Source organism: Ictalurus furcatus, chromosome 4, assembly GCF_023375685.1.
Source record: "Ictalurus furcatus strain D&B chromosome 4, Billie_1.0, whole genome shotgun sequence".
Taxonomy (NCBI): domain Eukaryota; kingdom Metazoa; phylum Chordata; class Actinopteri; order Siluriformes; family Ictaluridae; genus Ictalurus; species Ictalurus furcatus.
Genome location: NC_071258.1, coordinates 28300297 through 28324547, shown reverse-complemented (window position 1 = coordinate 28324547; position 24251 = coordinate 28300297). Strand labels below are relative to the sequence as shown.

At 39.8% G+C, this 24251-nt stretch overlaps 1 protein-coding gene across 1 annotated transcript; it reads left to right on the top strand.

The window, feature by feature from the left end:
* Positions 1 to 333: 333 nt before the first annotated feature.
* Positions 334 to 3894, top strand: lrrc4.2 (leucine rich repeat containing 4.2). Its single transcript, XM_053623503.1, has 2 exons — positions 334 to 1531; positions 1661 to 3894. Exon 2 carries the CDS (start codon positions 1770 to 1772, stop codon positions 3717 to 3719), a length of 1950 nt encoding a protein of 649 aa, XP_053479478.1. The 5' UTR covers positions 334 to 1531; positions 1661 to 1769; the 3' UTR covers positions 3720 to 3894.
* Positions 3895 to 24251: the final 20357 nt, after the last annotated feature.

Below are 24251 nucleotides of genomic sequence, written 5' to 3'. Positions count from 1 at the left end.
GTGTGTGTGTGTGTGTGAGAAAGAGAGAGAGAGAGAGAGAGAGAGAGAGTGGGTGTGCATATGTATGTGTGTAAGAGTGTATGTGATATAGAGAGAAACTGATTGCAAAAAAGCAAAAAGAAAAGCAAAATATACATTCTGCAAAAATATATATTATAAACAGTTAAAAAACTACAGAAGCACAGTCAGAACAAAGAAAGGAAGAGTTGGAGAGTGCAAAGCCTCGCCAATGTCCGCAAGAGAGAGAGAGAGAGAGAGAGAGAGAGAGAGAGAGAGAGAGAGAGAGAGCACAGAAGAAAGAGAGGAGGGGGTGGATGTGTTAATACACAGGAACACTGCATCAAACCAGTGCACTGCTCTGAGCGGGATGCGTCAGCAGTACGTTCACGTTTCCATTGAAGGACAAAAGGAGGAGGTAGAACACAGAGGTTTGACTGCCTGCACCCCCGTCACATAAAGGGAAAAAGAGCGAGAGGATCCTGAACACTGGGAATACGGTGAGGACCGCTGCTGCCACCACTGCCGCCGTGGACAGTCTTCTCTGCCGGGTGCATGTGTGTGCGTGAATCTCTCTCTATCTCTCAGTCCTGTAGACCACCAGGCAGTCCACAGCCTCACGGGCAGAGCAGGCAAACTGCCACAACTTACTACCTCGAGAAGAAGGAATAAAAGAATACCGCAAGATCTTTACCAGGGGCGAAGAACTACGGAATCTTTTTCAAGGCAAGCACTCTAAAATCGACAGCACGTCACACAGCTAGATCAATTCCTCCTTTTTCTGACACTGAAGTGAGTGAGAGAGAACATGAGAGAGAGAGAGAGAGCAAGAACACACAATCGCTAGAGAGAGCTTCACTGCTGCGATGCTGCTACCCCCCTTCCTCCCCCTTCCTGCTTGCGCACCACCACCCCCGAGCCCCCCTCCAGAGAAACTGACGGATTATTGCTAACTGTGCACGCGGCAGTCTGCAGCTGCTACGGCAACGAGCAGGAGAATAGCGAGTTGAAAAAAGCAAGACAGAATGACCGCAATGTGCGTCTGTTGCCGTTTTTTGTATTCGTCAGTGAACTGCTAATCAACAGGACAAGTGTCGATGGGGGGTGAACAGCGTGTTAGTCTATAACAGGCAGGAAGGAAAATCTGTAAAAGACTTGGGATTTCAGTCCCAACACTATTGCTTTTTTTCTTTCTTCTTTTTCTGCACTACTTGCAGTTTGGAAATGGAGTCTTGTGAAAAATGTTCAGTTGTATGCAGCGTCGGCTTCCAAGGACAATCAATGGGGGAGCTGAGAGGAGAGCTTTTTCAATCTAACTGGATCCGTGCACCTGCTTAGCTCAATGGGCCTTACCTCTTGAATCAGTTTCTATAAACACTGCATCCCTCTGGAATTCAAAGGAAAAATTTTGGCACATCTATTCACAGTCCAATTTCCTTTTTTTTTCCTTTTTTTTTTAATGTTGTAGAGATCTTATTGAACATTGTCGGTGTTATGCAAATTAAAAAGGGACATTCAAAGGAGTACTAATGATGTAAGTATATTGTATTTAAACTTATTTCTTCTTCTTTCTTATTCCACAGTATTTCTTTATTCTATAATCATTTGCCATTTCTCTTCCTCTCCCTTCTCTCTGTCTTTCTCTTTAATGGGCATAACACAGTACCATCCTGCACTGTCCATGGAAAGCAGAAGCAGTGTCTTGCTCAAGCCAGGGTAGGGCCACTGTTCTCCGTTCCCGAGCCGAATCCCCACATGATGTTGAATTATGAATGCGCCACATCATGAGTCTCTTGTGGCAGGTAACTGTGCACTGGAACGCAGCCCTGCTCTGTGCAGTCTACCTCATGGTGCGAGCATGGAGTGTATGCGCCACCCCCACCGGACCGCAGAACTGCCCAGCTGTATGCTCCTGCAGTAACCAGTTCAGCAAGGTGGTGTGTACCAGGCGTGGCCTAGTCCGAGTGCCGCCTGGCATCCCCACTAATACACGCCACCTCAACCTCATGGAGAACAGCATTGAGGTAATCCATGCTGACACATTTCGACACCTCCACCATCTGGAAGTGCTGCAGCTTGGCAGGAACTCCATCCGGCAGATTGAGGTGGGGGCCTTCAATGGTCTCACCAATCTTAACACCCTGGAGCTCTTTGACAACCGGTTGACTGTAATCCCTAGTGGCGCTTTTGAGTACTTGTCTAAGCTGCGGGAATTATGGCTCAGGAACAACCCTATTGAAAGCATACCGTCTTATGCATTCAACCGTGTCCCCTCCCTCATGCGACTGGATTTAGGAGAACTGAAAAAACTGCAGTATATCTCTGAGGGTGCTTTCGAAGGATTATACAACTTGAAATACCTAAACCTCGGAATGTGTAATCTGCGGGAGATGCCTGTCCTCTCCCCATTGGTGGGGCTGGAGGAACTAGAGATGTCAGAAAACTACTTTCCGGACATAAAACCTGGATCCTTTAGGGGTCTGAAATCTCTGAAAAAGCTCTGGATTATGAACTCCAAAATCACTACCATGGAGAGAAATGCATTTGATGATGTCACAGCCTTGGTTGAACTCAACCTGGCCCATAATAATCTTAGCTCTTTGCCCCATGACCTTTTTGCACCCTTGAGTTACCTGGTAGAGCTGCACTTGCACCATAACCCATGGCGGTGTGACTGTGATGTGGTGTGGCTGGCTTGGTGGTTAAGAGAGTACATACCTACAAACTCCACATGTTGTGGCCGTTGCCATAGCCCTGCCCATCTGCGAGGACGCTACCTAGTGGAGGTAGACCAGACTACGTTTCAGTGCTCTGCTCCTTTCATCCTAGATGCTCCACGGGACCTTAACATATCTGCAGAGCGAGTGGCTGAGTTCAGGTGTCGCACAGCTCCCATGTCATCTGTCAGATGGCTCCTACCCAATGGAACAGTTCTGACCCATGGCTCCAATCATCCAAGGATATACGTTCTCAATGATGGAACTCTAAATTTCTCCAATGTTCTGCCATCTGACACAGGTGTGTACACCTGCATGGTGACAAACATGGCTGGAAATTCCAATGCATCAGCTTACCTGAATGTGAGCGCAGCAGAGCTTAACACCTCTGAGCACCTAAGCTATTTTACCACAGTCACTGTGGAAATAGTGGAGTCGATATCAGAGGAGGTGATTAAACCGAAGACGGTCACGGCCTCACCCTCCGTCTTCCAGCCTGTGTTTATCTCAACTCCAACTGTCCTACTGCAGACACCAAGACAGGTTAGTGTGCCAACTATCCGAGGAACTGTGCGCCCACCTGCCAGCTTAGATGAAGTGATGAAGACTACAAAGATCATCATTGGCTGCTTTGTTGCAGTCACACTGCTTGCTGCGATCATGCTAATTGCGTTCTACAAGCTCCGTAAACGACACCAACAGAGGAGCACGGTGGCAGCTGCCAGGACTATAGAGATCATTCAGATGGAGGAGAATGTTCCTCCTACCACACCAGGAACAACTATACCAGGAGAGGGTGGGATGGTGCTACCAAGTCTGAGAGATCGTAACAACACCTACAAATCCAGCTACAGCACCTACAAACCAGCACACTCTGCTCCCTGGACAGAGAACAGCATTAGCAATTCTCTACATCGCCCACGGCCCACACCCATCAGCACCATCCCGGAACCCTACTTGATTAAAACTCACACCAAGGAGAAGGTACAGGAAACCCAGATCTAACATTCCCATAACCTTCTCCTCCTTCTACCCTTTTTTTCTGTTCCTCATGAAAACATGCAATAGAATGCACAAAGGAAAGACAGCGATTACTTTTGTACTCAGTGCAAAAATCAGACTGTTTTTCTTGTATATGCTTATATATAAATATATGAATATATAAATTAATCCACTATGGGGTGATAAGAGAAGCAGATTATATATATATATATAAAAAAAAGGAAAATGAATTTAAAACTATTTTCTAATGTGTAACTTCTATTTAAGATGGAAAATGAAAACAATGACATTACACTGCAGATGCGAACAGATTTGTTTGAGAAGTCTGTGGTTTTTAGACCATGCTAGATATAATCCAGTAACATTTCTACATAACTGTCCCCAAAATAATATTTACAAGTTTCTCTTGTAATAGCACCAATAATTTGTAATGTGCCAAATGTTATACATGGAATTTGGGTTGAAGAAATATGACAAAACAGTGCAAGACATAGTTGCAAAAAAAAAAAAAAAAGGAAAGGAAAAAAAACAAAACAAAACAAAAAAATCAACCAAGTTCTCCTGAGTCTGCCGAGTCTCAGTAGCTATCAGCCAAATGGTTTGGTCTCTTATGTGCTTTTTTCATGAGTGCTTTTGCAGTTTAACTTCATATTTAAGGAAAATCCCCAGTGCTGAACAAATACCTACAGTGTTTTCATAAATGCACCTGGATACAAATTAACATTGATTCTTCATTCAATACTGGGGATTTTTCTATGCAGTTTGTTTTGTTTTGTATTGAACCTGTGTCTCAGCAAGAAGCAGTGAGGTAATCTGATTCCTGCTTTTTTTCCCCTGAACTTCCCTTAAGCCTTTTTAGGGTTTTTTTGGATTTGACAAACAGTAGCTCTGACCATTATGCTCTCTGTTACTGGTCCCAATTCTTTTAAGATCCCAAAATGCTTTCTTAAGACTTGAGCAGCTTTTAGGGCTAAAATATAGTTAAAAACGTTACAACAGTTGCCTCAGATTAGTAGTGAAAGGGCTGAACAGAACGTTTATTTGCAACACTGCAGAGATAGTTGCAATGTCACGATGGTTTGTTGCAAGCTGTTAACATTATCATGACTGCTTACGATTTATTTACTTTGTCGAGAAATGGTATACAAAAAAATGTGTGAATTCTAGGCTGTCCTCAATGGTTATCATTCAAAGAGTGAATTTCATTTGTCCTTATTTTAAGCAACACTATTTTTATGAGGAGTCTTCAGAGGTTACAACAATAAAACATTTGGTTTGTATTTCTCTAAAGATAACTCTTTGCTCTTGCCTTTTTTCCCCACTTTTGTGCTCAGCGGTAGAAGTTTGAGAATTGTAATGGAAGCAGTAAAGACTAACCCCTCTCTGTCAGATGTTATTTTTGGGAATGTGCCAGGTTTGCTTCTGCAGGTCCAGTGCACAGAATTTTCATGGCACATTTTGCTGATCCTTCTTCTGTGGCAAAACGGCTTGCTGGGAAGATTCTAATATTTGCCATATCGGCGATAGCATATGGTCCCAACTAATAAGAGTGAATACTATGTTCATGACACAAAGGTGCAGAACTGACCTATTGAAAAATGTAGTCTGCTTTTCTGACAAATACAATGTGATAGGCAGACATTTACTAGGATCCTATTTTCCCTGTCATTATGGCACTTAGAGCTCAGGTAACACAACTCCATTTGAAGCACTGGACTAATAAGGTTAAGTGTGGCTTTTAATATCATCCATTATTGATCTTGTTAACCTGTGCACATAGAAAATTAGGTATGGGGTGCATGTGTGTGTTACATCAAGAAAGTGTATGTGAATTACATTCAGTGCCGTTTTATGACTCCCTTTTACAGTGTAGTCTTGTAAACTCAACGATGCATATACTTTTTTTCAACAGCAAAACTTCTATTGCTCTAGAACATTTTGAATGCCTCCTTGGGCTATTTGTTTTTTTTTTTTCCTTTGGTGAGTGACCTTTAATATGATTATAGTGGCTTACATTCATATTATGCTGCCTCGGCGTTTCAGGCACATTCTTTACAACGTTCTATGTTGACTATGTATATGCCGAATATTAAAACATTTCTTCTGATGCCATGCAAAGTAGAGTCTGTTTTAGGCTTGAATGGGTCCTAAAGTGCTGTTACGCTGTACATTTTTAGCATGTATGGGAAGGGGGAGAGGGTGCAGTCTGTAATCAGGGGCAGAATGTCTTCCAAAGCTGAGCTGCAGTAACCCAACATTAGCGCACACACACACACACACACACACACACAATTTACTGCCCTCTCAGGACACCTGGGCCACAGCATTCACACCCCTCATATAGTGCTGCATCACACACATATCACACAAATACAGCAACACACTGGGCTAATTAGTCAGCTTCACAGTTTTTACATTATTTAGAAGAAAATGGTACAGCATAGTGTCTGTGGCTGATGAGGCTTGTAAATTTATTCTGTAATACCACAAGGATTTGTTCTGCATGAGTTGATTTTACTTTCTCTCTACATTAGATACAATGAACCAAATACCAAGAAGTAGTTTCTTTTCTTTACTGGAGAGTTAATTTCAGTTTAAAGCAAGTGAATAGGGTCATTTTTAAAAAACAACAGTTTTCTACACTCTTAAGGGGAAAAAAAAAGCCTTTTACAGAAAGATTAGTTGGAAAAATTATTTCTTTATTGTTTATTCAAGAAAATACCATGTACCATGTGCCAGTTTAGAGTATACCCTGATCAGCCATAACATTAAAGACTAGGTGAAGTGAATATCATTGTTTATCTCATTACAGTGGCACCACCCAACAGGTGGGATATATTAGGCAGCAAGAGACCAGTCAGTTCTTGAAGGTGATGTGTTCAAAGCAGGAAAAATGGCCAAGCGTAAGGATCTGAGCAACTTTGAAAACGGCCAAATTGTGATGGCTAGACGACTGGGTCAGAGCATCTGCAAAATTGCAGGTCTTGTGGGGTGTTCCCTGGTATGCAGTAGTTAGTACCTACTAAACGCGGTCCAAGGTAGGTCAACCGGTGAACCGGTGACAGGGTCATGGGCACCCAAGGCTCAGTGATGTGCATGGGGAGTGAAGGCTAGCCCATCTGGTCCGATACTGTAGCACAAATGGCTGAAAAAGTTAATGCTGGCTATTATAGAAATGTGTCACAACAAATAGTGCGTCACAGCTTGCTGCGTACGTGGTACGTATATTGACCCCTGTCCACCACTGAAAGCACCTTCAATGGACACGTGAGCATCAGAACTGGACTATGGAGCAATGGAAGAAGGTGACCTGATCTGATAAATTACATTTTTTTTACATAATGTGGACAGCTGGATGCTTGTGCGTCGCTTTCCTGGGGAACAGATGGCACCAGGATGCACTATGGGAAGAGGCAAGTCGGCGGAGGCAGTGTGATGCTCTGGACAATGTTCTGCTGGGAAACCTTGGGTCCTGACATTCATGTGGATGTTACTTTGATATGTACCACCTACCTAAACATTGTTGCAGACCAAGTACACCCCTTCATGGCAACGGTATTCCCTAATGGCAGTGGCCTCTTTCAGCAGGACAATACGCCCTGCTACACTGCAAACATTGTTCAGAAATGATTTGAGGAACATGAAAAAGAGTTCAAGGTGTTGATTTGGCCTACAAATTCCCCATATCCCTATCTGATCAAGCATGTGTGGGATGTGCTGGACAAACAAGTTACATCTATGGAGGCCCCCCCTTGCAAGTTACAGTAATTAATGGATCTACTGCTTACATCTTGGTGCCAGATATTACAGCACACCTTCAGAGTTCTTGTGGAGCCCATGCCTCGAAGGGCAGGTGGTTTTAATATTATGGCTGATTGGTGTAAAATCTAAATCCAATAGCGATACCCATTATGAGAAATTGCTCTGCAGTATTCTTTTGGTTAGGGACTGGAATTAACATTTTATGATTACAGGTCATCTTAGATTTTCAGATTCTTTTTATATACTGAATACAAAAAAAAAAAAAAAGTAGTGGTTTAATGCCTTTCCACTACAGTAAGCATGGTTTATATGGTTTATAAAAAATTATGTTTTTTATAATGACACATAAATGGCTTATGCATCAGGAAGCAAACTTTTTGGGAATATATATGACACGATATGATAGTGCCAACTGACCAAGTGGGAGGAGCTTAAGCCCTCTTTTTTCCTAAGCTTGAGACAATGTGGTGGCATATTTTTATTACTACAAATATTTTAATTTATCCAAAAATTCTTTAAAAAAAAGATCCACATGACCATTATTGTCATTTCTACCTGTAGTGTCCTGCGTTATGTCAAAAGAACATGTGCTAGTACATTCCACGAAAGGACATGATGTTTGCCTTGTGTAATCCATTCCTTTTAAGCTCAATAGCCCTTAAACCATCACCATTTCTTTCTTCTCAAGAGGAACCACCCAGTCTAGATAGCACGGCAAGTCGCTGTAAGCTTTTGACACCCATCATTATAATGCATGTCGGACACAAAAAGGAGAAGTGGCCCCCGGAATTCAATAGCACATGAACAGAGATTCTAATTTGGTTGCGAATAGGCTTAATTTGACAGTTCTGTCAGATCTTTAATGGGCATAGTCTGTACGCATGTTCTTCTATTGTCCTGTGCGACACAGCTTGTGTCATTAGGCTTATCTTTTTGCATGCATTCTTTCTCTCCTTTTTTATGATGTTAATTGACTTACCATTATTGGCTTTCCATGTCAACATTACTGCAGCAAGGGACTCACTTTAAGGATGTGTGTGCTGAGGAAGGAGGCTACTATTTGATGGCCTCTCCATGGGAAACTTATCACTGGCACAATTATCCTGACAGATTTGAGAATTGCTTTTTCTTCCTTCTTTTATGGCCTGATATGTTGGTTTTCTGGAGTTTGATAGATAATCATGAGGTGTGAGATAGAGTAGGGTGGAGAGGAGCACACAACAGATGTTTATCAGTTAATGAAGTGTCTAGGTCGCGCCGGGTGGTCTTTTTCTCTATTTGGTGTGCACACTCTGACCGCCATCTTGGCCAGAACAGCAATCTGATTTGATATTTTCCAAGAGCTGGAGACTGACAGAGACATACTGTAGGTAAAATACAAAAATAGGACATCTCATGTTTTATTCAATCACACCCAGAGTTACATACTGTCATTTCAGTGATACTTAAATATGCATGATACATTGGTATAACCATTAGGAAGTCTATTGGTTTCTAATGATTGAAGTTCATTAATTTAATGAACCTTGAATAGGATTCAAGAGATTGGCTAAGAACTCATCATGACCCGTATTACTGATGCACAATGTATGCAAAAAGTAAATGAAATGAAGTGTAATAATTATATTTTACTAATGTAATTTGTTTTGCTTTATTGCCAGTCAAAAGTACTGGGACTGACAGTATGTCAAGGCAATTTCCAGTCAATATGGCTGATATGAAATTTGCGTCTAATAGTTGAAGTAGTTCAAGGACAACCATTTAAACCACCTTTCCCTCATTTTGCTTTCCCACTTTTGCATTCTGGCAGAAATCCAGATAAGGTCTTTGTTGATCTTTTTTTCCACTGTATTTATTTAACAGATATATATTTTTTCTCTCCAGAGAATGTTTCAGTGTTGTTCCTTTCAATTTCATACCAGAAACCAAATTTTTTTTATTAAAAAAAAAAAAAAAAAAAAAAACACACAGAAGAATAGGCAGGATTTCTTCAATCTATTTCAAGACTGAATAGTTTTGGGTGGAGGGAGCGATGTGCTCTGACAGACAAGACAAATGAAAAAGCCTTTCAAATTTCATTTTTGGAGAAAATGAAACATGTTTAATTTCATGTGATGTGGTTATAGCAGTCTCCACTTGGTGCAGGTATTACATTATGTGTTACACTAGAGACCAGCCATATGAGATGTCCTAATTTTACATGTCAGAGCTTGCTCACAAGTGTGCACCATGTGGACAAAATCAGGACTCTGAAGTAGACCAGGTTTTAATAGCTAAGGCATCAGGTTTGTTTAATATTGACTTGCATTTTGAACACTATTACATTGCATCACATCCGATACATGGCATCAAAAAGGTTCACTGTAGACATGCAGAGGATAACATTTTTAAAAGAAAAGAAAAATTCTAATAACAAGAAGGTGTTTTTTTAAAAAAAAAAACAAAAAAAAAAACATTTGAACCTAAACTGAATTATGTTTTTATGCTTGAAAATATGAATATAGGAAAATTAGAAAGAGAGATAGAGATAGAGAGAGAGAGCGAGAGAGAGAGAGTGAGAGTGTCCACAGAAGGACAGGAATATCTGAATATTTGACCTTTACTGTCCGCAATGAGGATTTATTTATTTTTATTATTTATTTTTTTAAAACAATGAAGTGTTTTTAAACACTCGTATTAGTTACTTCATAATTATACCTAATTATTAAGTATAAAATGCTATTTTACTATACAAGTCAAACAAGTAACGAATAAACTGTCAACTCGATGTATTCCATGAAGCTAATCAGTGTTATGAAACATGTAGGCAAACCATGCAGGGAATGACATGATTTCCCTTAGCAGCCCAGCAGAAAGCAATGAAATGCAGTGTCAGTGCAATGATAACCCAATATCCATGATTTATCTAAAAATAAAAGAACATTTTGCACATATTAATTTGTAATTGAATCCTTGGGGCCCATCTGAATGTTTGTTACCACTGGCAACATTTTCTGCACACTAACCTCATTAAGTTCCATATTCAGAGAAAAATAATTCTCTGATTACGCAGGACATGTTATGACATGGAGAGGATTAATATTTCTATTTATATGCCAAGATTAAACATCTATTTAGAAAGATTGAACTTTTTAAAAATGTTATGCAGTGGGGGAAAAATGGGAATAAAATTAGAGGTGCAAAGGACAATTATATTTAAAGGCAGAAAATTACTCTAAACACAAATTACAAATTACTCTAAATACAAAAAAATTACTCTAAACACAATGTAGGATTTTTGCAAAATTTCTTTGTTAACCTAAGCTATTATGAATGAAGGCTTTATGTCTGGAAGTTTGATGTGAATGTAAGAGAGTTAGAGAGTGTGTAGGCATGCTTTACATCTTTTGGGGACCAGGAGACAACATTTGGCTGGTCTCCACAAGGAAAAGCTTAAAAAAAAACCCTGCAGCTTTTATTTAAAACCCAAACGAGCCAAATGTTTCCTTTTGGTTACGTAAGTGTAAGTAGCATACATTACCTGTGTCCGTTATTATGTCAATAGAAGGTTTATAGTAAAACCAGGTCTATAGTGAGTTGCCAGTTTGTTAGTTAGTTGACATTAATCATTACTAAAAAATAGCATTGCATTACTGTATTATGCAGTCCAATCTAATAAATAATCAGAAGCAGAAGCTCCACCCTCTAATAACTAATAGAAGCAATAGAAAGATGAATTGTCTACATGAGAGCAAAGGCAGGTCACACTAAATATTGATTTAATTTAGGTTTGCAAGGTTTATGTGTTATATATATATATATATATATATATATATATATATATATATATATATATATATATATATATATATATAAGCAGGAGCTCCCTGCTTATTAGAAACACTGAGGTATACTGATAATAAAGTAATCCTCAATAAATCCCCATCTCCCCTAATTTTATTAACAGGCTCCACATAGGGCTAATTGATACATTAATCACCTGCTTCCAAAATCTGTTGATCATGATAAAGGCTAGAATCTTGTTGTGAAACTGTTTGATTCAGCTTAATCTTCCCTTACCATCTGGCCAATGCACCCTTGGCATTTGTAACAATTTACTTAAGCTAACCAATCTGGAATTTTGAAAAGCTGTTATATAATAAAGCCTGAGCTACAGTCAAGAATGGTGGATTATCACTTTCAAGGTTAGAAGCAGGTTTTTTTTAGGGTCAAGCTATATGTAATTTAGTGACAACTGGTCATGATATTGAATGGGAGGGGATAAACAATTCTACTACAGGAAATTTATATTACTATTATGAAACCATTATGGCTATATGGTTATAACACAGGGTCTCAGTATAGGTTTATAGGAATACACTCACTGAAAGACTTGATATTTTAATTATTATTTTTTTTAAGTCAAGTGTTTAAAATCTGAAATAATTCTGCGTCCTTTCTGAAAAAGCAAGCACAGTAAACAGGAAAAGCTGCTGTTTTATTCATACCACACAAAATGTACAGTCATTGTCGCTACGGTATGTGTAATTTGGACATTGAATGGGCAATGCTTAGTCTATTTATTTCTAGTTCCTCCAAGGAAGTGTAAAAAAAAAATCAGTGATTTGAGAAGGTAATCCAACTTATTTATATTTATTACCCACAACTGTATTTCACATGCACCTTCTTAAATCACTGCTGATGATGTGTTATGGATGTGCCAGAGAAATGGGCTTAAATAATTTTGCCCCAGTGCAGACTAAAATCTAGGGGGCTTTGCACTAAATGTAATCAGATATCATATACAATTGTGTGCTTCCAACTTTGTGACAAAATTATTTAAGCCTACTTCTCTGGCACATCATGCTTTTTAAATATTTATAGCTAGATTTAATGTTGTGTAAGTTCCACAAGTCCTGCTATCACTTACGTTATAGCAAAGACAACCAGTTGTTCCCTCACCAGTATCACCTTCTCTCTCTCTTTTGCTCTGTCTGTCAAAACATAAAAATATAATGCAGCTTGTCATTTTCCTGAGAAACCGGAAACCACGAACTCTTCTGTCCAGGAGACTTTCCTGTACTAGGAATCTTTGCAAACCACCATGACTGTTAGAAATCTCTGACACCTGCGATTCCTTCCATAAATGTTACATACACTATATGGTGTATGTATTTAAAAGTTTGTGGACACAAGGCCACTGCACTCATGTGCTTTTTGAACATCTCATTCCAGATTCAGTCCCCCTTTCCTGTTAATAATTATCTCCACTCTTCTGCTTAATGTTATAGCTTAGCTGTGGGGATTTGTCCATTAAGCCACAAGAGCATTAGGGAGGTCAGACACTGATGATGGGTGAGGAGGCCTTAGGTGCAGTGAGCATTCCAGTTCATCCTAAAGGAGTTCAGTGGGGTGTAGGTCAGGGCTCTGTGCAGGCCACTTGAGTTCTTCTACTTCATTAATGGCAAAAAATGTCTTCATGGAGCTCGCTTTGTGCACAGGTGCATTGTCATGCTGGAACAGGTTTGGACTTTTTAGTTCCAGTGAAGGGAAACTGTAATGCTACAGAATACAAAGATATCATATACAATTGTGTGCTTCCAACTTTGTGGCAAGAAAAAACACGTGTGTGTGATGGTCAGGTGTCCATATACAATTATTAATTTTTCTTTGTTAAACAACACATTAAGAAAATCAATTTACTATAATTCCTAGACTTTGTGGAGCACCATTCAAGTCCATGTGAATAATATTCTACTATAGAAACAATGACATATTAGAACAAATGCATTAATAAAAATTGTTCATGTTACAGCCAGAATTACTGTACAGTCTGAGCTGTGCTTTTATGCAAAAGTAACACACACCTTCTGACCAATCAGATTTGAGAATTCAACATGCTGTTATATAACATGATATAAACATGATCATAAATAAGACATATACAGTATTTATATGTATTTTTACATAAAAGAGAAGGCCCTGCTAGGTCATTTATACCAACTGGCCCTGATGTATATCATTTAACAATGAAGTTACTGTAGAAATAGCACAAAAATCTTGTGATCTAAGCAGAAACAACACAAATTCATCACAAGTCTGCACTGGTCTCAATACTATTGCTAATGAGCGGATGTGTATTTTGTCATTACTCACAAAACACAAGCCCAGCCTTATCAGAAAGAAACACTTGCTCTAAATGGAAATAAGGTCAATAGCTGCAGTATCTCCTTTAGTGTGCAGATGAGCAGTGAATGCATTTCAATGCTTCATGAGTGGCTACGATTAGCTAGGGGCAGCTTTAAGGTGATGGAATATTTTAAAGTAGTGATTCTCCTCACTGAGTCCGTCTTGCTGTATGACTCAGCTCTCATGCTTCATCAGCCTTTGCCACTTCTTCAATCTGTGTGTGTGTGGTTCCTTCTCAACCTTATCTCCGTTCATCATTTTTGCCATCAGTCTTTTGGCATTCCTAACATGATTTCTCACTTTTACTGGTTGTATACTGCAGCGAGTTGGAGTCAGGGAGAAGTGGTAGAAGAGACACTGCAGAGACAGAGACAAAGCTGATGTCATTATACCGCAAGAATAATATACTGTAGCTCTGAGCAAGCTTTACTGCTGCATGTACTCACAGCATCAAGGAATAAAACATTTGAGGGTGTGCTATTATAGACAAATAATCAAAGACAGGGTGATACAAAGTGGCCTGACACAAAGCTGTTACCACCATAAAGTTTAATATTTTCCTATGTTATACTTTTATACCTCAGCAGTTTGCTAGTGATTACAGTTTTTACCTTATTAATGAATGATGTGTCATTCTTTTTAACCATTTATAGTTATATTTATGTCCTTGAGACAAGTTGCTGTTATCACTTACAAAAACAGCTGCTTGTCATGTTACTGAAAATTACTTAGTTACTTAAAAATTTATAAAGTGCTGACACTGGAGACTCCTTCCATAAATGTTAAATAAAAATTCACTTTAAAAAAATGTAAATGATTATACACTTTATTTTTTAATTTGTTAAAACCTGTGATTTGTCTTGCAGCCTGAACTACTGTCATAGTTGCTGTTATAGAAATTTAATCAACACCTTCTGAGCAATCAGAATTGAGAATTCAGTACCATTGTGACGAGACAAAGTTTCTTGTTTCTCAACTTTTTTTGTAATTAGCTTAATTAGGTGACAGGGTTATTTTTAGGCATGCACCATTTTGCGAAAGAAATGACTTCAGTCGAATGAGTGAAGGACTGGAAAAGCTTGTCTGATTGGCTGTCTTATAAACTATATTCCACACTTATTTTAATCTTTTCAAATTGCTGAAAATGTCAGGATCGCTGCTTTAATGCAGTTTAAGTGATCCACTTTGCAGATTGATTTTCTACACTGTAGCAATTCCCTTTAAAGATGTTTGGTAGAAGAAGGGTTCTGTACTGAAAGGGATGACAGAACTCTTCAAAGCAGTCTGTAAGATTATGTGATCACTTAAACAGTAAGAAACAATACCTTTATTTGTGCTTTGAGACAAATATAAAATATTCCATATGGAGAGAAGATGTTTGTATATACTGTAATGCTACACTTGTGCTCAAGGCAAAATATATTTATCAGATGGTCGGAGGGTGCAAATAAAAAGGCCAAACCACAGCACTGTTATAAGGGGGCCATTTATGGAATATCAACCTGTGTGTGTGTGTGTCAGTGCCTGTGTGCTTGCATGTGTGCATGCGTGCGTGCATGCGTGTCTTACTCATTTACATTAAATTTATGACATTTGGCAGACACTCTTATCCAGAGCTCTTAAATTTATTTCATTTATACATCTGAGCAGTTGAGGGTTAAGGGCCTTGCTCAAGGGCCCAACAGTGGCAGTTTGGGTGTGCTGAGGTTTGCTCTTCTGAGCAGTAGTCCAACACCTTAACCACTGAGCTTCCACTACTCTCTCCCTAGTTTTCAGATAAACAGACAAAGACAAGCATTGAGCCTGAAAGCGTCCACCGTCCACTGCCTCAGAGAATATCATCAGATCAAAACATTAATCTAGAGAGAGAGAGAGAGAGAGAGATGCATAGACACAGAAAGGGAGGAGAGAGACAAAGAAAAAGACTCAGGGAGAGAGAGAGATACAGAAGGAGAGAGAAAGGGAGAAGTATGCAGTGAGAGATATGCAGAATGAGAGAGAGACATATAGAGAGAGATAGAGCAATAGAGAGAAATAGACAGAGATAGAGCAAAAGAGAGAAGGCCAGAGAGAGAGAGAGAGAAGTGGGAGTGGAGTAGAAGAGGATTACATGAAGACGGTGAACACGAGGGAAGCCAGTCTCTGCTGCAATCCCCTTTCCTCCGAACATTCAATATTCAAATAATGCTGTTCTTCTCTGACACTTAATAGTCTCACAATCAATACAAAAAAGGAAAATAAATAAATAAATAAACTGCAAACAGCAAATATGCTGGGATTGCAGAGTAAGCGTATTGAAATCCCAAAAGTGCCTTTCCTTTTGTTGAGCTGACAGGATTGAAACAGTGAAACCGACAAACTCATTTAGCCTAATCCCCACATTCAGAGGCCCGGGAGAGCGATACGCGCCGAGACTCAACACACAACACACTGACAAACAGCCTTCAGCCTCACCACTACACCCCAAAACCTGATTCAATCAACGTGACCTCCTTACACAACTGTTTTCTTTGCTCATCTCAAATGATCTAAAGGTATGAGAGAGTAAACAGTAGGAGAAGGAGAGAGAAATGGAAACACTACAAAAGATTTTGACTCTGTGCAAGCTTACCTGAATTTAGAAAGCTGAAAATATTGCTGCTGGAGAGACTGAAGTGCCGCACTGAGCTGTACAAACGGCTAAAACTCTCAGAAAATCATATGAACTTTGTGTGAAATTATTTTTATCATGATTCATTTATTTTCATGTGTGATTTTTACACTACTCATTTATTCCCACATGTGAATTTTTCACATGATTCACTTAATTTCACAAATTCTTTCTACACAATTTGCTTATTTTCATGTATTTTTACACCATTCACTTCACATGATTTTGACATTTTTATGTTTATCTTTACATATATTTTTTTACTTAATTGATTTATTTTCTCATGTGATGTTACACCTGACTCTTTTCAAATGTGATTGTTCTTTACATATGGTTCAATTGTTTTCACATGACTTGTACATGATTGATTTTTTTACATGATTTCTTTACAATTCATTTATTTTTACATGAGTTTCAACACATGATTTCTTTGTTTTTATAAGATTTTTGACATTTTACGTGTGATTTTTTTTGCACAGTTCATTTATCTTCACATGTGATTGTTACATTTGATTTAATCTATTATCAAATGTGATTTATTATTATTATTATCATCATTATTATTATTATTATTATTATTATTATTATTATTATTATTATTATTATTATTACCATTATTATTTTACATTTGATTCACTTATTTTCACATGCAAGTTTACACAGCTCATTTCTTTTCATGTTTTTTTTTTTACTTTTTAAGCTATATTGTTCACATGATGTCACATGTCTACTTAGGTGAACATATTGAAATGCCCTTTTATTTATTACATAATCACATGTGGAAAAAAAATCCACAAGGGCTACTATTTAACACAAGTAGTACAAGTAGTTATCCATCAGTTGTAATAGCGTGGTGTGCATTATTGGCAGGCAGAAGTTTAATACGTAAGCACATTAATAATTCATGATGACCTCTTTCTTAAAATCTTGTTAAACTAGTTTTTCCAGCAGGCCATTTCCTGGTGAAGATTCATCAGCAGCCAGCACACGTTTCCTCAAGGCAGTGTTCGATGCTAAGGCTATATTTGCAATTAGTCCTGATCCCTCTGGGAACTACTTGACTAAAGACCTGAATGGCATTTACCATGGCAGAGAGCTGTCCTTTGCCGTTTAGTTAATTACTTCAAAGACATCCTGAATTTCCCATGATTTCAGCCATATTACTATACCTGAAAAAAACACTGGTAAACACGCCATACATACAGTATGTTTAAGGTATGAGACAATGACACAAGATGGAGACTGGTGTCTAGTTTTCCTATTTTCCAAAAAACATCTGGGATCTGAGTCCATAAGTTTCCAATCTAGTCTTCAGAGACCGGCACCATTAAAACTTTTTTTTTTTACTTGGGGTGTCTGAGGATTGAATTGAGAACTCGTCATTTCAAGTTCTAAATCACACCACCGGGTTTGCTGAAACTCACTACTACACCTTCACTGTGTTGTAGGAGTCCTTTCATTGCCTGCAGGAATAAAGTGCCCAGGCATTTGAAACTTTGCCCTCCAGTAAAGCCCCTGGCACAAACAATCCATCTAGCATCCCAGGTTGTTTATGGTGTCTTATGATCTACAGCAAACACTGCAGAGAACACTGGGGAGAGAAACACAACATTACCCACATGACAACTAGCTAAAATTAAATGCAGAGATGTCATATTTTTTATGTGCAGTCTTTGAGAAAAGATGTAAACAACATAATGAATTGTTTTGTGTGTGTGTGTGTGTGTGTGTGTGTTTTAATTCAGTGGATAGTAGAAATCAGGCCTGGGTATGCAGTCAGGTCTCTATCAGCTATTAACCCCCAACTGATAAACTTCCATTAAATAACCATCATCTTAATAGATGTAAACAAAATCTGTTGGCTCTGTACATATGAAAAAAAAAAAACCTGCACTGCAAATCTTCAGGGTTGAGATTCAGTGGTGTTCTTCTTGGTATTTGGAATGAGTCATTTGCTGGCAATTTAAAGCCTCTCTTCTGGCAGCCTTGAACATTTCCAATCACACACAAAATTTAATCACATTTGTTATCTCAAGCAGGGTACAAAGTTGAAGATTAAAAGAATATGATCATCTTTAAAAATGTCTGTTTCATATATGGTGTATTCATGGTCCAAGTGAAGAGTTTTGCTCATTTATTATTAGAAGCTTGCTGAAGGCATTTATTATTTTTCTGGGAAATAATTGCTTATTAGGTCCTAACATTTCTCTCATTTCTGAGAGTGGATAATTATTTTGTGCAGTAGTAATGAATACCTTCTACATAGCAGATTTCCTTAAGGGTGGATAAATCATAAAATTTATTAGCTAGCCCAGCAGGCAAGTAAACATAACAAAAAAAAGAAAAGAAAAAAGAAATGTGCTCCCCAGTCCTGTGTTTTGTTTGCCCAGAAATCTAATTGGCTACCTAAAAAGTGGTAGCTAATGTAAAGTAATAAGATATGCCAAGCTAGTTTGCTACTTTAATGCATTAATACAGACTAAGAGAAACAAATGAGCATATGATTATTATTATTATGGTCTAACAAGGTTTCTAAAGTAGCACATTGTGGTTGTGTCCTCAATAAAACCTCAGCTAGTCTGGGGAGTGGGAATCTATTTTCTCTGAGTGTGTTCAGCTGCACTGGCATAGCATGAGCAGCGGTTGAAAACAAAAAAAAATGAAAGAATGAGAAAAAGAATCAGTGGCTGGCTTTACGATTCTCAGAAGAAGCATGTCCAAGCCTTTGAATTGTCAAATGACCAAATTAGGAGAAAAAAAAAGAGAAAGGGAATATGTCAGGAAAGGAAACTCATTGGCCAACATTTCAGCTATGAGATTTGGTGTTCTGTCACACATAAACAATTTTATTTGAATCTGGCTGGCATATTTATTCTGTTTCAAAATGTTTAACCACAAGGTAACTGCTTGTAGTAGCAGAAGAGTCATATGATAGCTTTACACTCAACTTGGTTTCAGCAGTGATTCAACATACCTGCATGGTTGAAAAGATAGTCTATCATGTATGCTACTTAAGAGACATTGTTAAAAAACAAACAAAGCAACAGACAGCTAAAAGACTACTGACAGGTTAAGACAGCAAAGCAGGTGGTGTGAAAGCATGATCTACAGTTGCAGCACTGAGGTGTGTCACACCATCATGAAGTGCAGTGAGTTTAAACATAGCTACATACCATCCATCTATCCATTCATTTTCTGTGCCACTTATCCTACCAGGGTCATGGGGAGCCTGGAGCCTATCTCAGGGGACTTGCAGCACAAGGCAGGGGACACCCTGGATGGGGTGCCAACCCATATCAGGCCGTAATTACGCACACACTCACACACCCATTCACACACTACAGACAATTTAGAGATGCCTATCAGCCTACAATGCATGTCTTTGGACTGGGGGAGGAAAATGAAGTATCTGGAGAAAACCCCCGAAGAATGGGGAGAACATTCAAACTCCGCACACACAGGGTGGAGGCGGGATTCAAACCCCCAACCTAGATACATGAAAAATTAAAATATTTGTTTTGCAAAAGTCAATAAAGAATAAAGTTGTGGTTTTTTTTCTATTTTTTAACCTACCTGTCTGCTTGGAAACTCTGCTGTTTTTAAATAAAAAACTAATAGCCCAGACACAAAATCTTCTTATCCTAAGCGCCCAGGCTAGTGATTTGTCCACCTCTGATGCTTCACTGATACAAAGTCAAAAAGCAATGACTTTGCAACCAAATCCCTTTTTATCCACATGATATACTGCAGTTTTAAAGAAAGTAAGCTAAAGCTGCTCAGGGGTGGTTCTGGAGCCCACAGTGGACAAGAATGATGAGCAGAACAGCACTAATCTCATGCCATGTTTCATTTCACATGTTGCTATGAATTATTCAAGAGTGGATTACTCCATCACTCACGACCTAGCTGTCTGTTTCTCTCGTCTCATTAGAAAGCCCACATGATCAGTCTGGAGCTTCGTCTTGCAGCTCAGGCCTCCTCTGTCTCAGGCCTTTGTCAGTTCAAAACACCCACTGCACATGGGTCTACCTATAACTGTATGGGGTTTATCTCTCATAACAATCAGTGTGCAAGGTCTGGTAATAGAATGTAACAGTAATTTAAAATATCTGTTTCTCTCAGTGATGAACACAATTTTATGGTATAACAATAACATATTAGATATTTACAAAGTTTCATTTGCTTCACTTGGAATAAATGTGTGCAGACACTTCTGGCACAAAGTGAAGTGTCTATTAAGGAGAAATTTTACTGAAGTAGATAGCTTCCCACACAGTTAGTAACGGGTGCCAAGGGAACTGATTCGATCAGTTTCCAAAACAAAACAAATACATGTTTTTAAATTTATTCTTATTTTTGTGGCCAACAGAGTTGCAGAGGTCCTAAACATCTCAGAAGTGTTACACGTATAGGATTCCTCAGTTTAGTGCAATACCTTATACATTTCGATCTACTCAAATAGCAGGCACACTCTTCAACACGTGGCAAAAAAAAAAAAGTAACATTTACCAATATATACGAAAACCAGACAAACTATATATATATATATATATATATATATATATATATATATATATATATATATATATATATATGCAGACGAGTTCACATTTCACAGTTTCTGTCCTAACACTTTCATTTACAGTTAGAGCATTTAGCAGATGCATTTACATTTACATTTATTCATTTAACAGACACTTTTATCTGAAGTGACTTACAAATAAGGAAATGCAAGCAAAACGATATATCAAGCGAAGAACAATACAAGTAGTGCTACCATACACAATTTTTAATTGAGTTCTAGAGAAGCAAAGTGCACAGAGTAGAGATGCAAGAGCCAGTGTAAGGGCAGAATGTTTTTTAATATATAAGGGGGGGAAAGTTAGGGGTTAGTTAAGTGTTCATGGAAGAGGTGGGTTTTTAGTCATTTATTGAAGATAGTGACAGATTCTGATGGCCGGATTGAGGATGGAAGTTCATTCCACGATTGAGTGACAATCAGTTTGAAGGTTCTGGAAAGGGATATTTACCTCACTGAGTAGGCACTACCAGGCATCAGTCGTTAACTGATCGCAGGTTGCGTGAGGGAACATAAACCTCGAGGAGAGTGTCAAGGTAGTGGGATGCTGTTCCAGACAAGGTCTTGAATGTGTGCATCAAGGCCTTGAATTTGATATGGGCAGCTACTGGAAGCCATTGGAGGGAGATGAAGAGGGGTATGACATGGGTTCTTTTGGTCTGGTTGAAGACAAGGCATGCTGCTGCATTCTGAATCATTTTGATGGAGCTGGCTGGGAGGCCCGAGAGTAGTGCATTGCAATAGTCCAGTTTTGAGATAATAAGAGCCTGGACTAGTAGCTGTGTAGCCTGTTCAGTGATATAGGGTCTGATTTTCTTGATGTTGTACAGAATGAACCTGCAGGATCGTGCAGTTGTTGAAATGTGGTCTGCAAAGGTCAAGATGTCATTGAAAGTCACCCCAAGGTTTCTGGCTATCCTGGATGGCCTGAGTGTGATTTAGCCAAGCTTTGAGGTGAGGTGGTGGTTGATGGAGGGGCAGACGGATGACGAGAAGCTCCGGTTTTGCAAAGTTGCGCTTGAGGTGGTGTTCCCTCAACCAGTTTGTGATGTGAGACAGACAGGTGGAGATATGTGCTGAGACAGGTGGATCAACAGGCTGGAAAGACAAATAGAGCTGGGTGTCATCAGCATAGCAGTAATATGAGAAGCTATGAGACACAATCACAGGCCCCAGAGATGTAGTATAAATAGATAAGAGCAGTCGACCCAGAACTGATCCCTGGGGAACCCCACTTGTGTGTTGTTGAGTTTCAGAAACCCCTTGCATACACAATACCTTATAGGATCTGAGGGATAGGATTCTACCCAACACAGAGCTGTTCCGGTGATGCCTAGGCTGGAGAGAGTTGACAGGAGGATCTGATGATTCACAGTGTGAAAGGCAGTGGAGAGGTCAAGTAGAATGAGGACAGATGATCTTGAGGTTGATATTGCAAGTCGTAAGGCTTCAGTGATAGAAAGCAGAGCAGTCTCCATGGAGTGACTGCTTTTGAAGGCAGAATTCTTGGTGTCCAGGAGGTTGCTTGTGTGGGACAAGTGGAGAGTTGATTAAAAACATCTGGGTTATGCATGTAACCCTGTTCCCTGAGAAGGAAAGAGACGTTGTGTTACCTGAACGCTGTGGGAAGCACCCTTGCACGTGACTGGTATCTGAAGCTTGTGTAACAATTTTATATCTTGTTATAAACTTGTTATAAGGTGTCGTTTATAAATAATGCAACACGTGTAATTGCCATGTCACCTGTTCATGTCTATTTATAGGCCTGCCGTGATCAGGTGACGAGACAATTAAGCGTGTCGCGTGATATATAAACGACACCTGTGAACCGCGACGTCAGCCTCTATTATCTGAATTCACAGGCATGCCCCAGTATGACAAAGCTATGCAATGTCTCATTCCCTTCTCAGGGAACAGGTTTACATGTGTAACCCAAACGTTCCCTTTCAAAGGGAACTCCACATTGCATTAGCTGAACGCTGTGGGAACGAGAATTCCCACTCCGTCATACTGAGGGTACGGACTGTTCAAAAAGATCCAAGCCTGAGGGTCACTGCAAGAAACTTGAGCCCAGGGCAGAATGTATATCCAGGCTGTAAAATCGAATGAATGTGTGCAGCATAGACCACGCCGCCACAGCACACACATCCTGTAAGGATACCACTTTGGACAAAGGCTTCGAGGAGGTGACCCCCCTAGTGGACCGAGCTCTTATGCCCAGAGACATAGCGAGACCGCGCGCCTCAGATGCAATAAAGATTACTTCCACTATCCAATTAGAGATACGCTGATTCAACACAGCATCTCCTCTACTGTCGCTGCCAAAGCAGACCAGCAGCTGCTCTGACTTACGCCACTGGCCAGAGCGGTGGACGTAAAGAGAGCCCTTACTGGACACAGTCGGTGCCATTTCTCTTGTTCCAGAATGAGGAACGGAGGAGGGCAGAAAGCCTGCAACACTACTGGCTGGGCAGCAGATGTAGGCACTTTATGAATATAATCTGGCCTAGGATACAGGAAGGCCTTGGCTAATCCAGGGGTAAAGTCAAGGCAGGAAGGGGCAACAGAGAGCTTATAGATCTCCTACTCACTTGAGAGATGTCAGGGCCAGCAGAAGAGCTACCTTTAGAGTCAGAAGCTTCTCAGATGCTGAATCCAAGGGCTCAAATGCGGCACCTGACAGAGCTTCCAGGACCACAGAAAGGTCCCAGGAAGGTATGCATGGTCTGCAGATGTGCTTCAGCTGCCTGACACCATGCAGAACCCTAAAAGTTAGAGAATGTCGCCCCACAGAGGCTCCATCAATAGGGGGGGTGGTGGCTGGCCGAAATGGTGGCCACGTAGACCCTGATTGTAGGAGGAGCCAACCCTGCTGAGAAACGTAATTGTAAGAACTCCAGGGCTGTAGAAATTGCGCAGTTCACTGGGTCTAGCTGACGTTCCTCACACCACGAGACAAAAAGTTGCTAGTTGAGCACATACAATTTTGTTGCAGATTGCGTTCTAGCATTCTACATGGTCTCTACAACCTCAGTTGTGAGACCAGAATCTATGAACTGGTACCCCTCAGGGGCCTGACCAACAGTTTCCATAGTTCCGGCTGAGGGTGATAAATCAGCTCTCTGGCTTGAGACAGTAGATTCCTGCGGATGTGAATCTCCAAAGGAGTGCCGTCGAGCAGGGATATTGTCTCTGAGAACCATATTCGAGCTGGCCAATAAGGTGCTACTAGCAGCAGGTGTAGACAGTCTAGGCGAACACTCGTTAGAACTTGTGGGAGCAGAGTGATCGGGGGAAAAGCATATAGATGTTACTGTGGCCACCTGTCCAGCCCCAATGGTGCAGGAGGAGTGAGGGCGAACCACAGTGGGCAGTG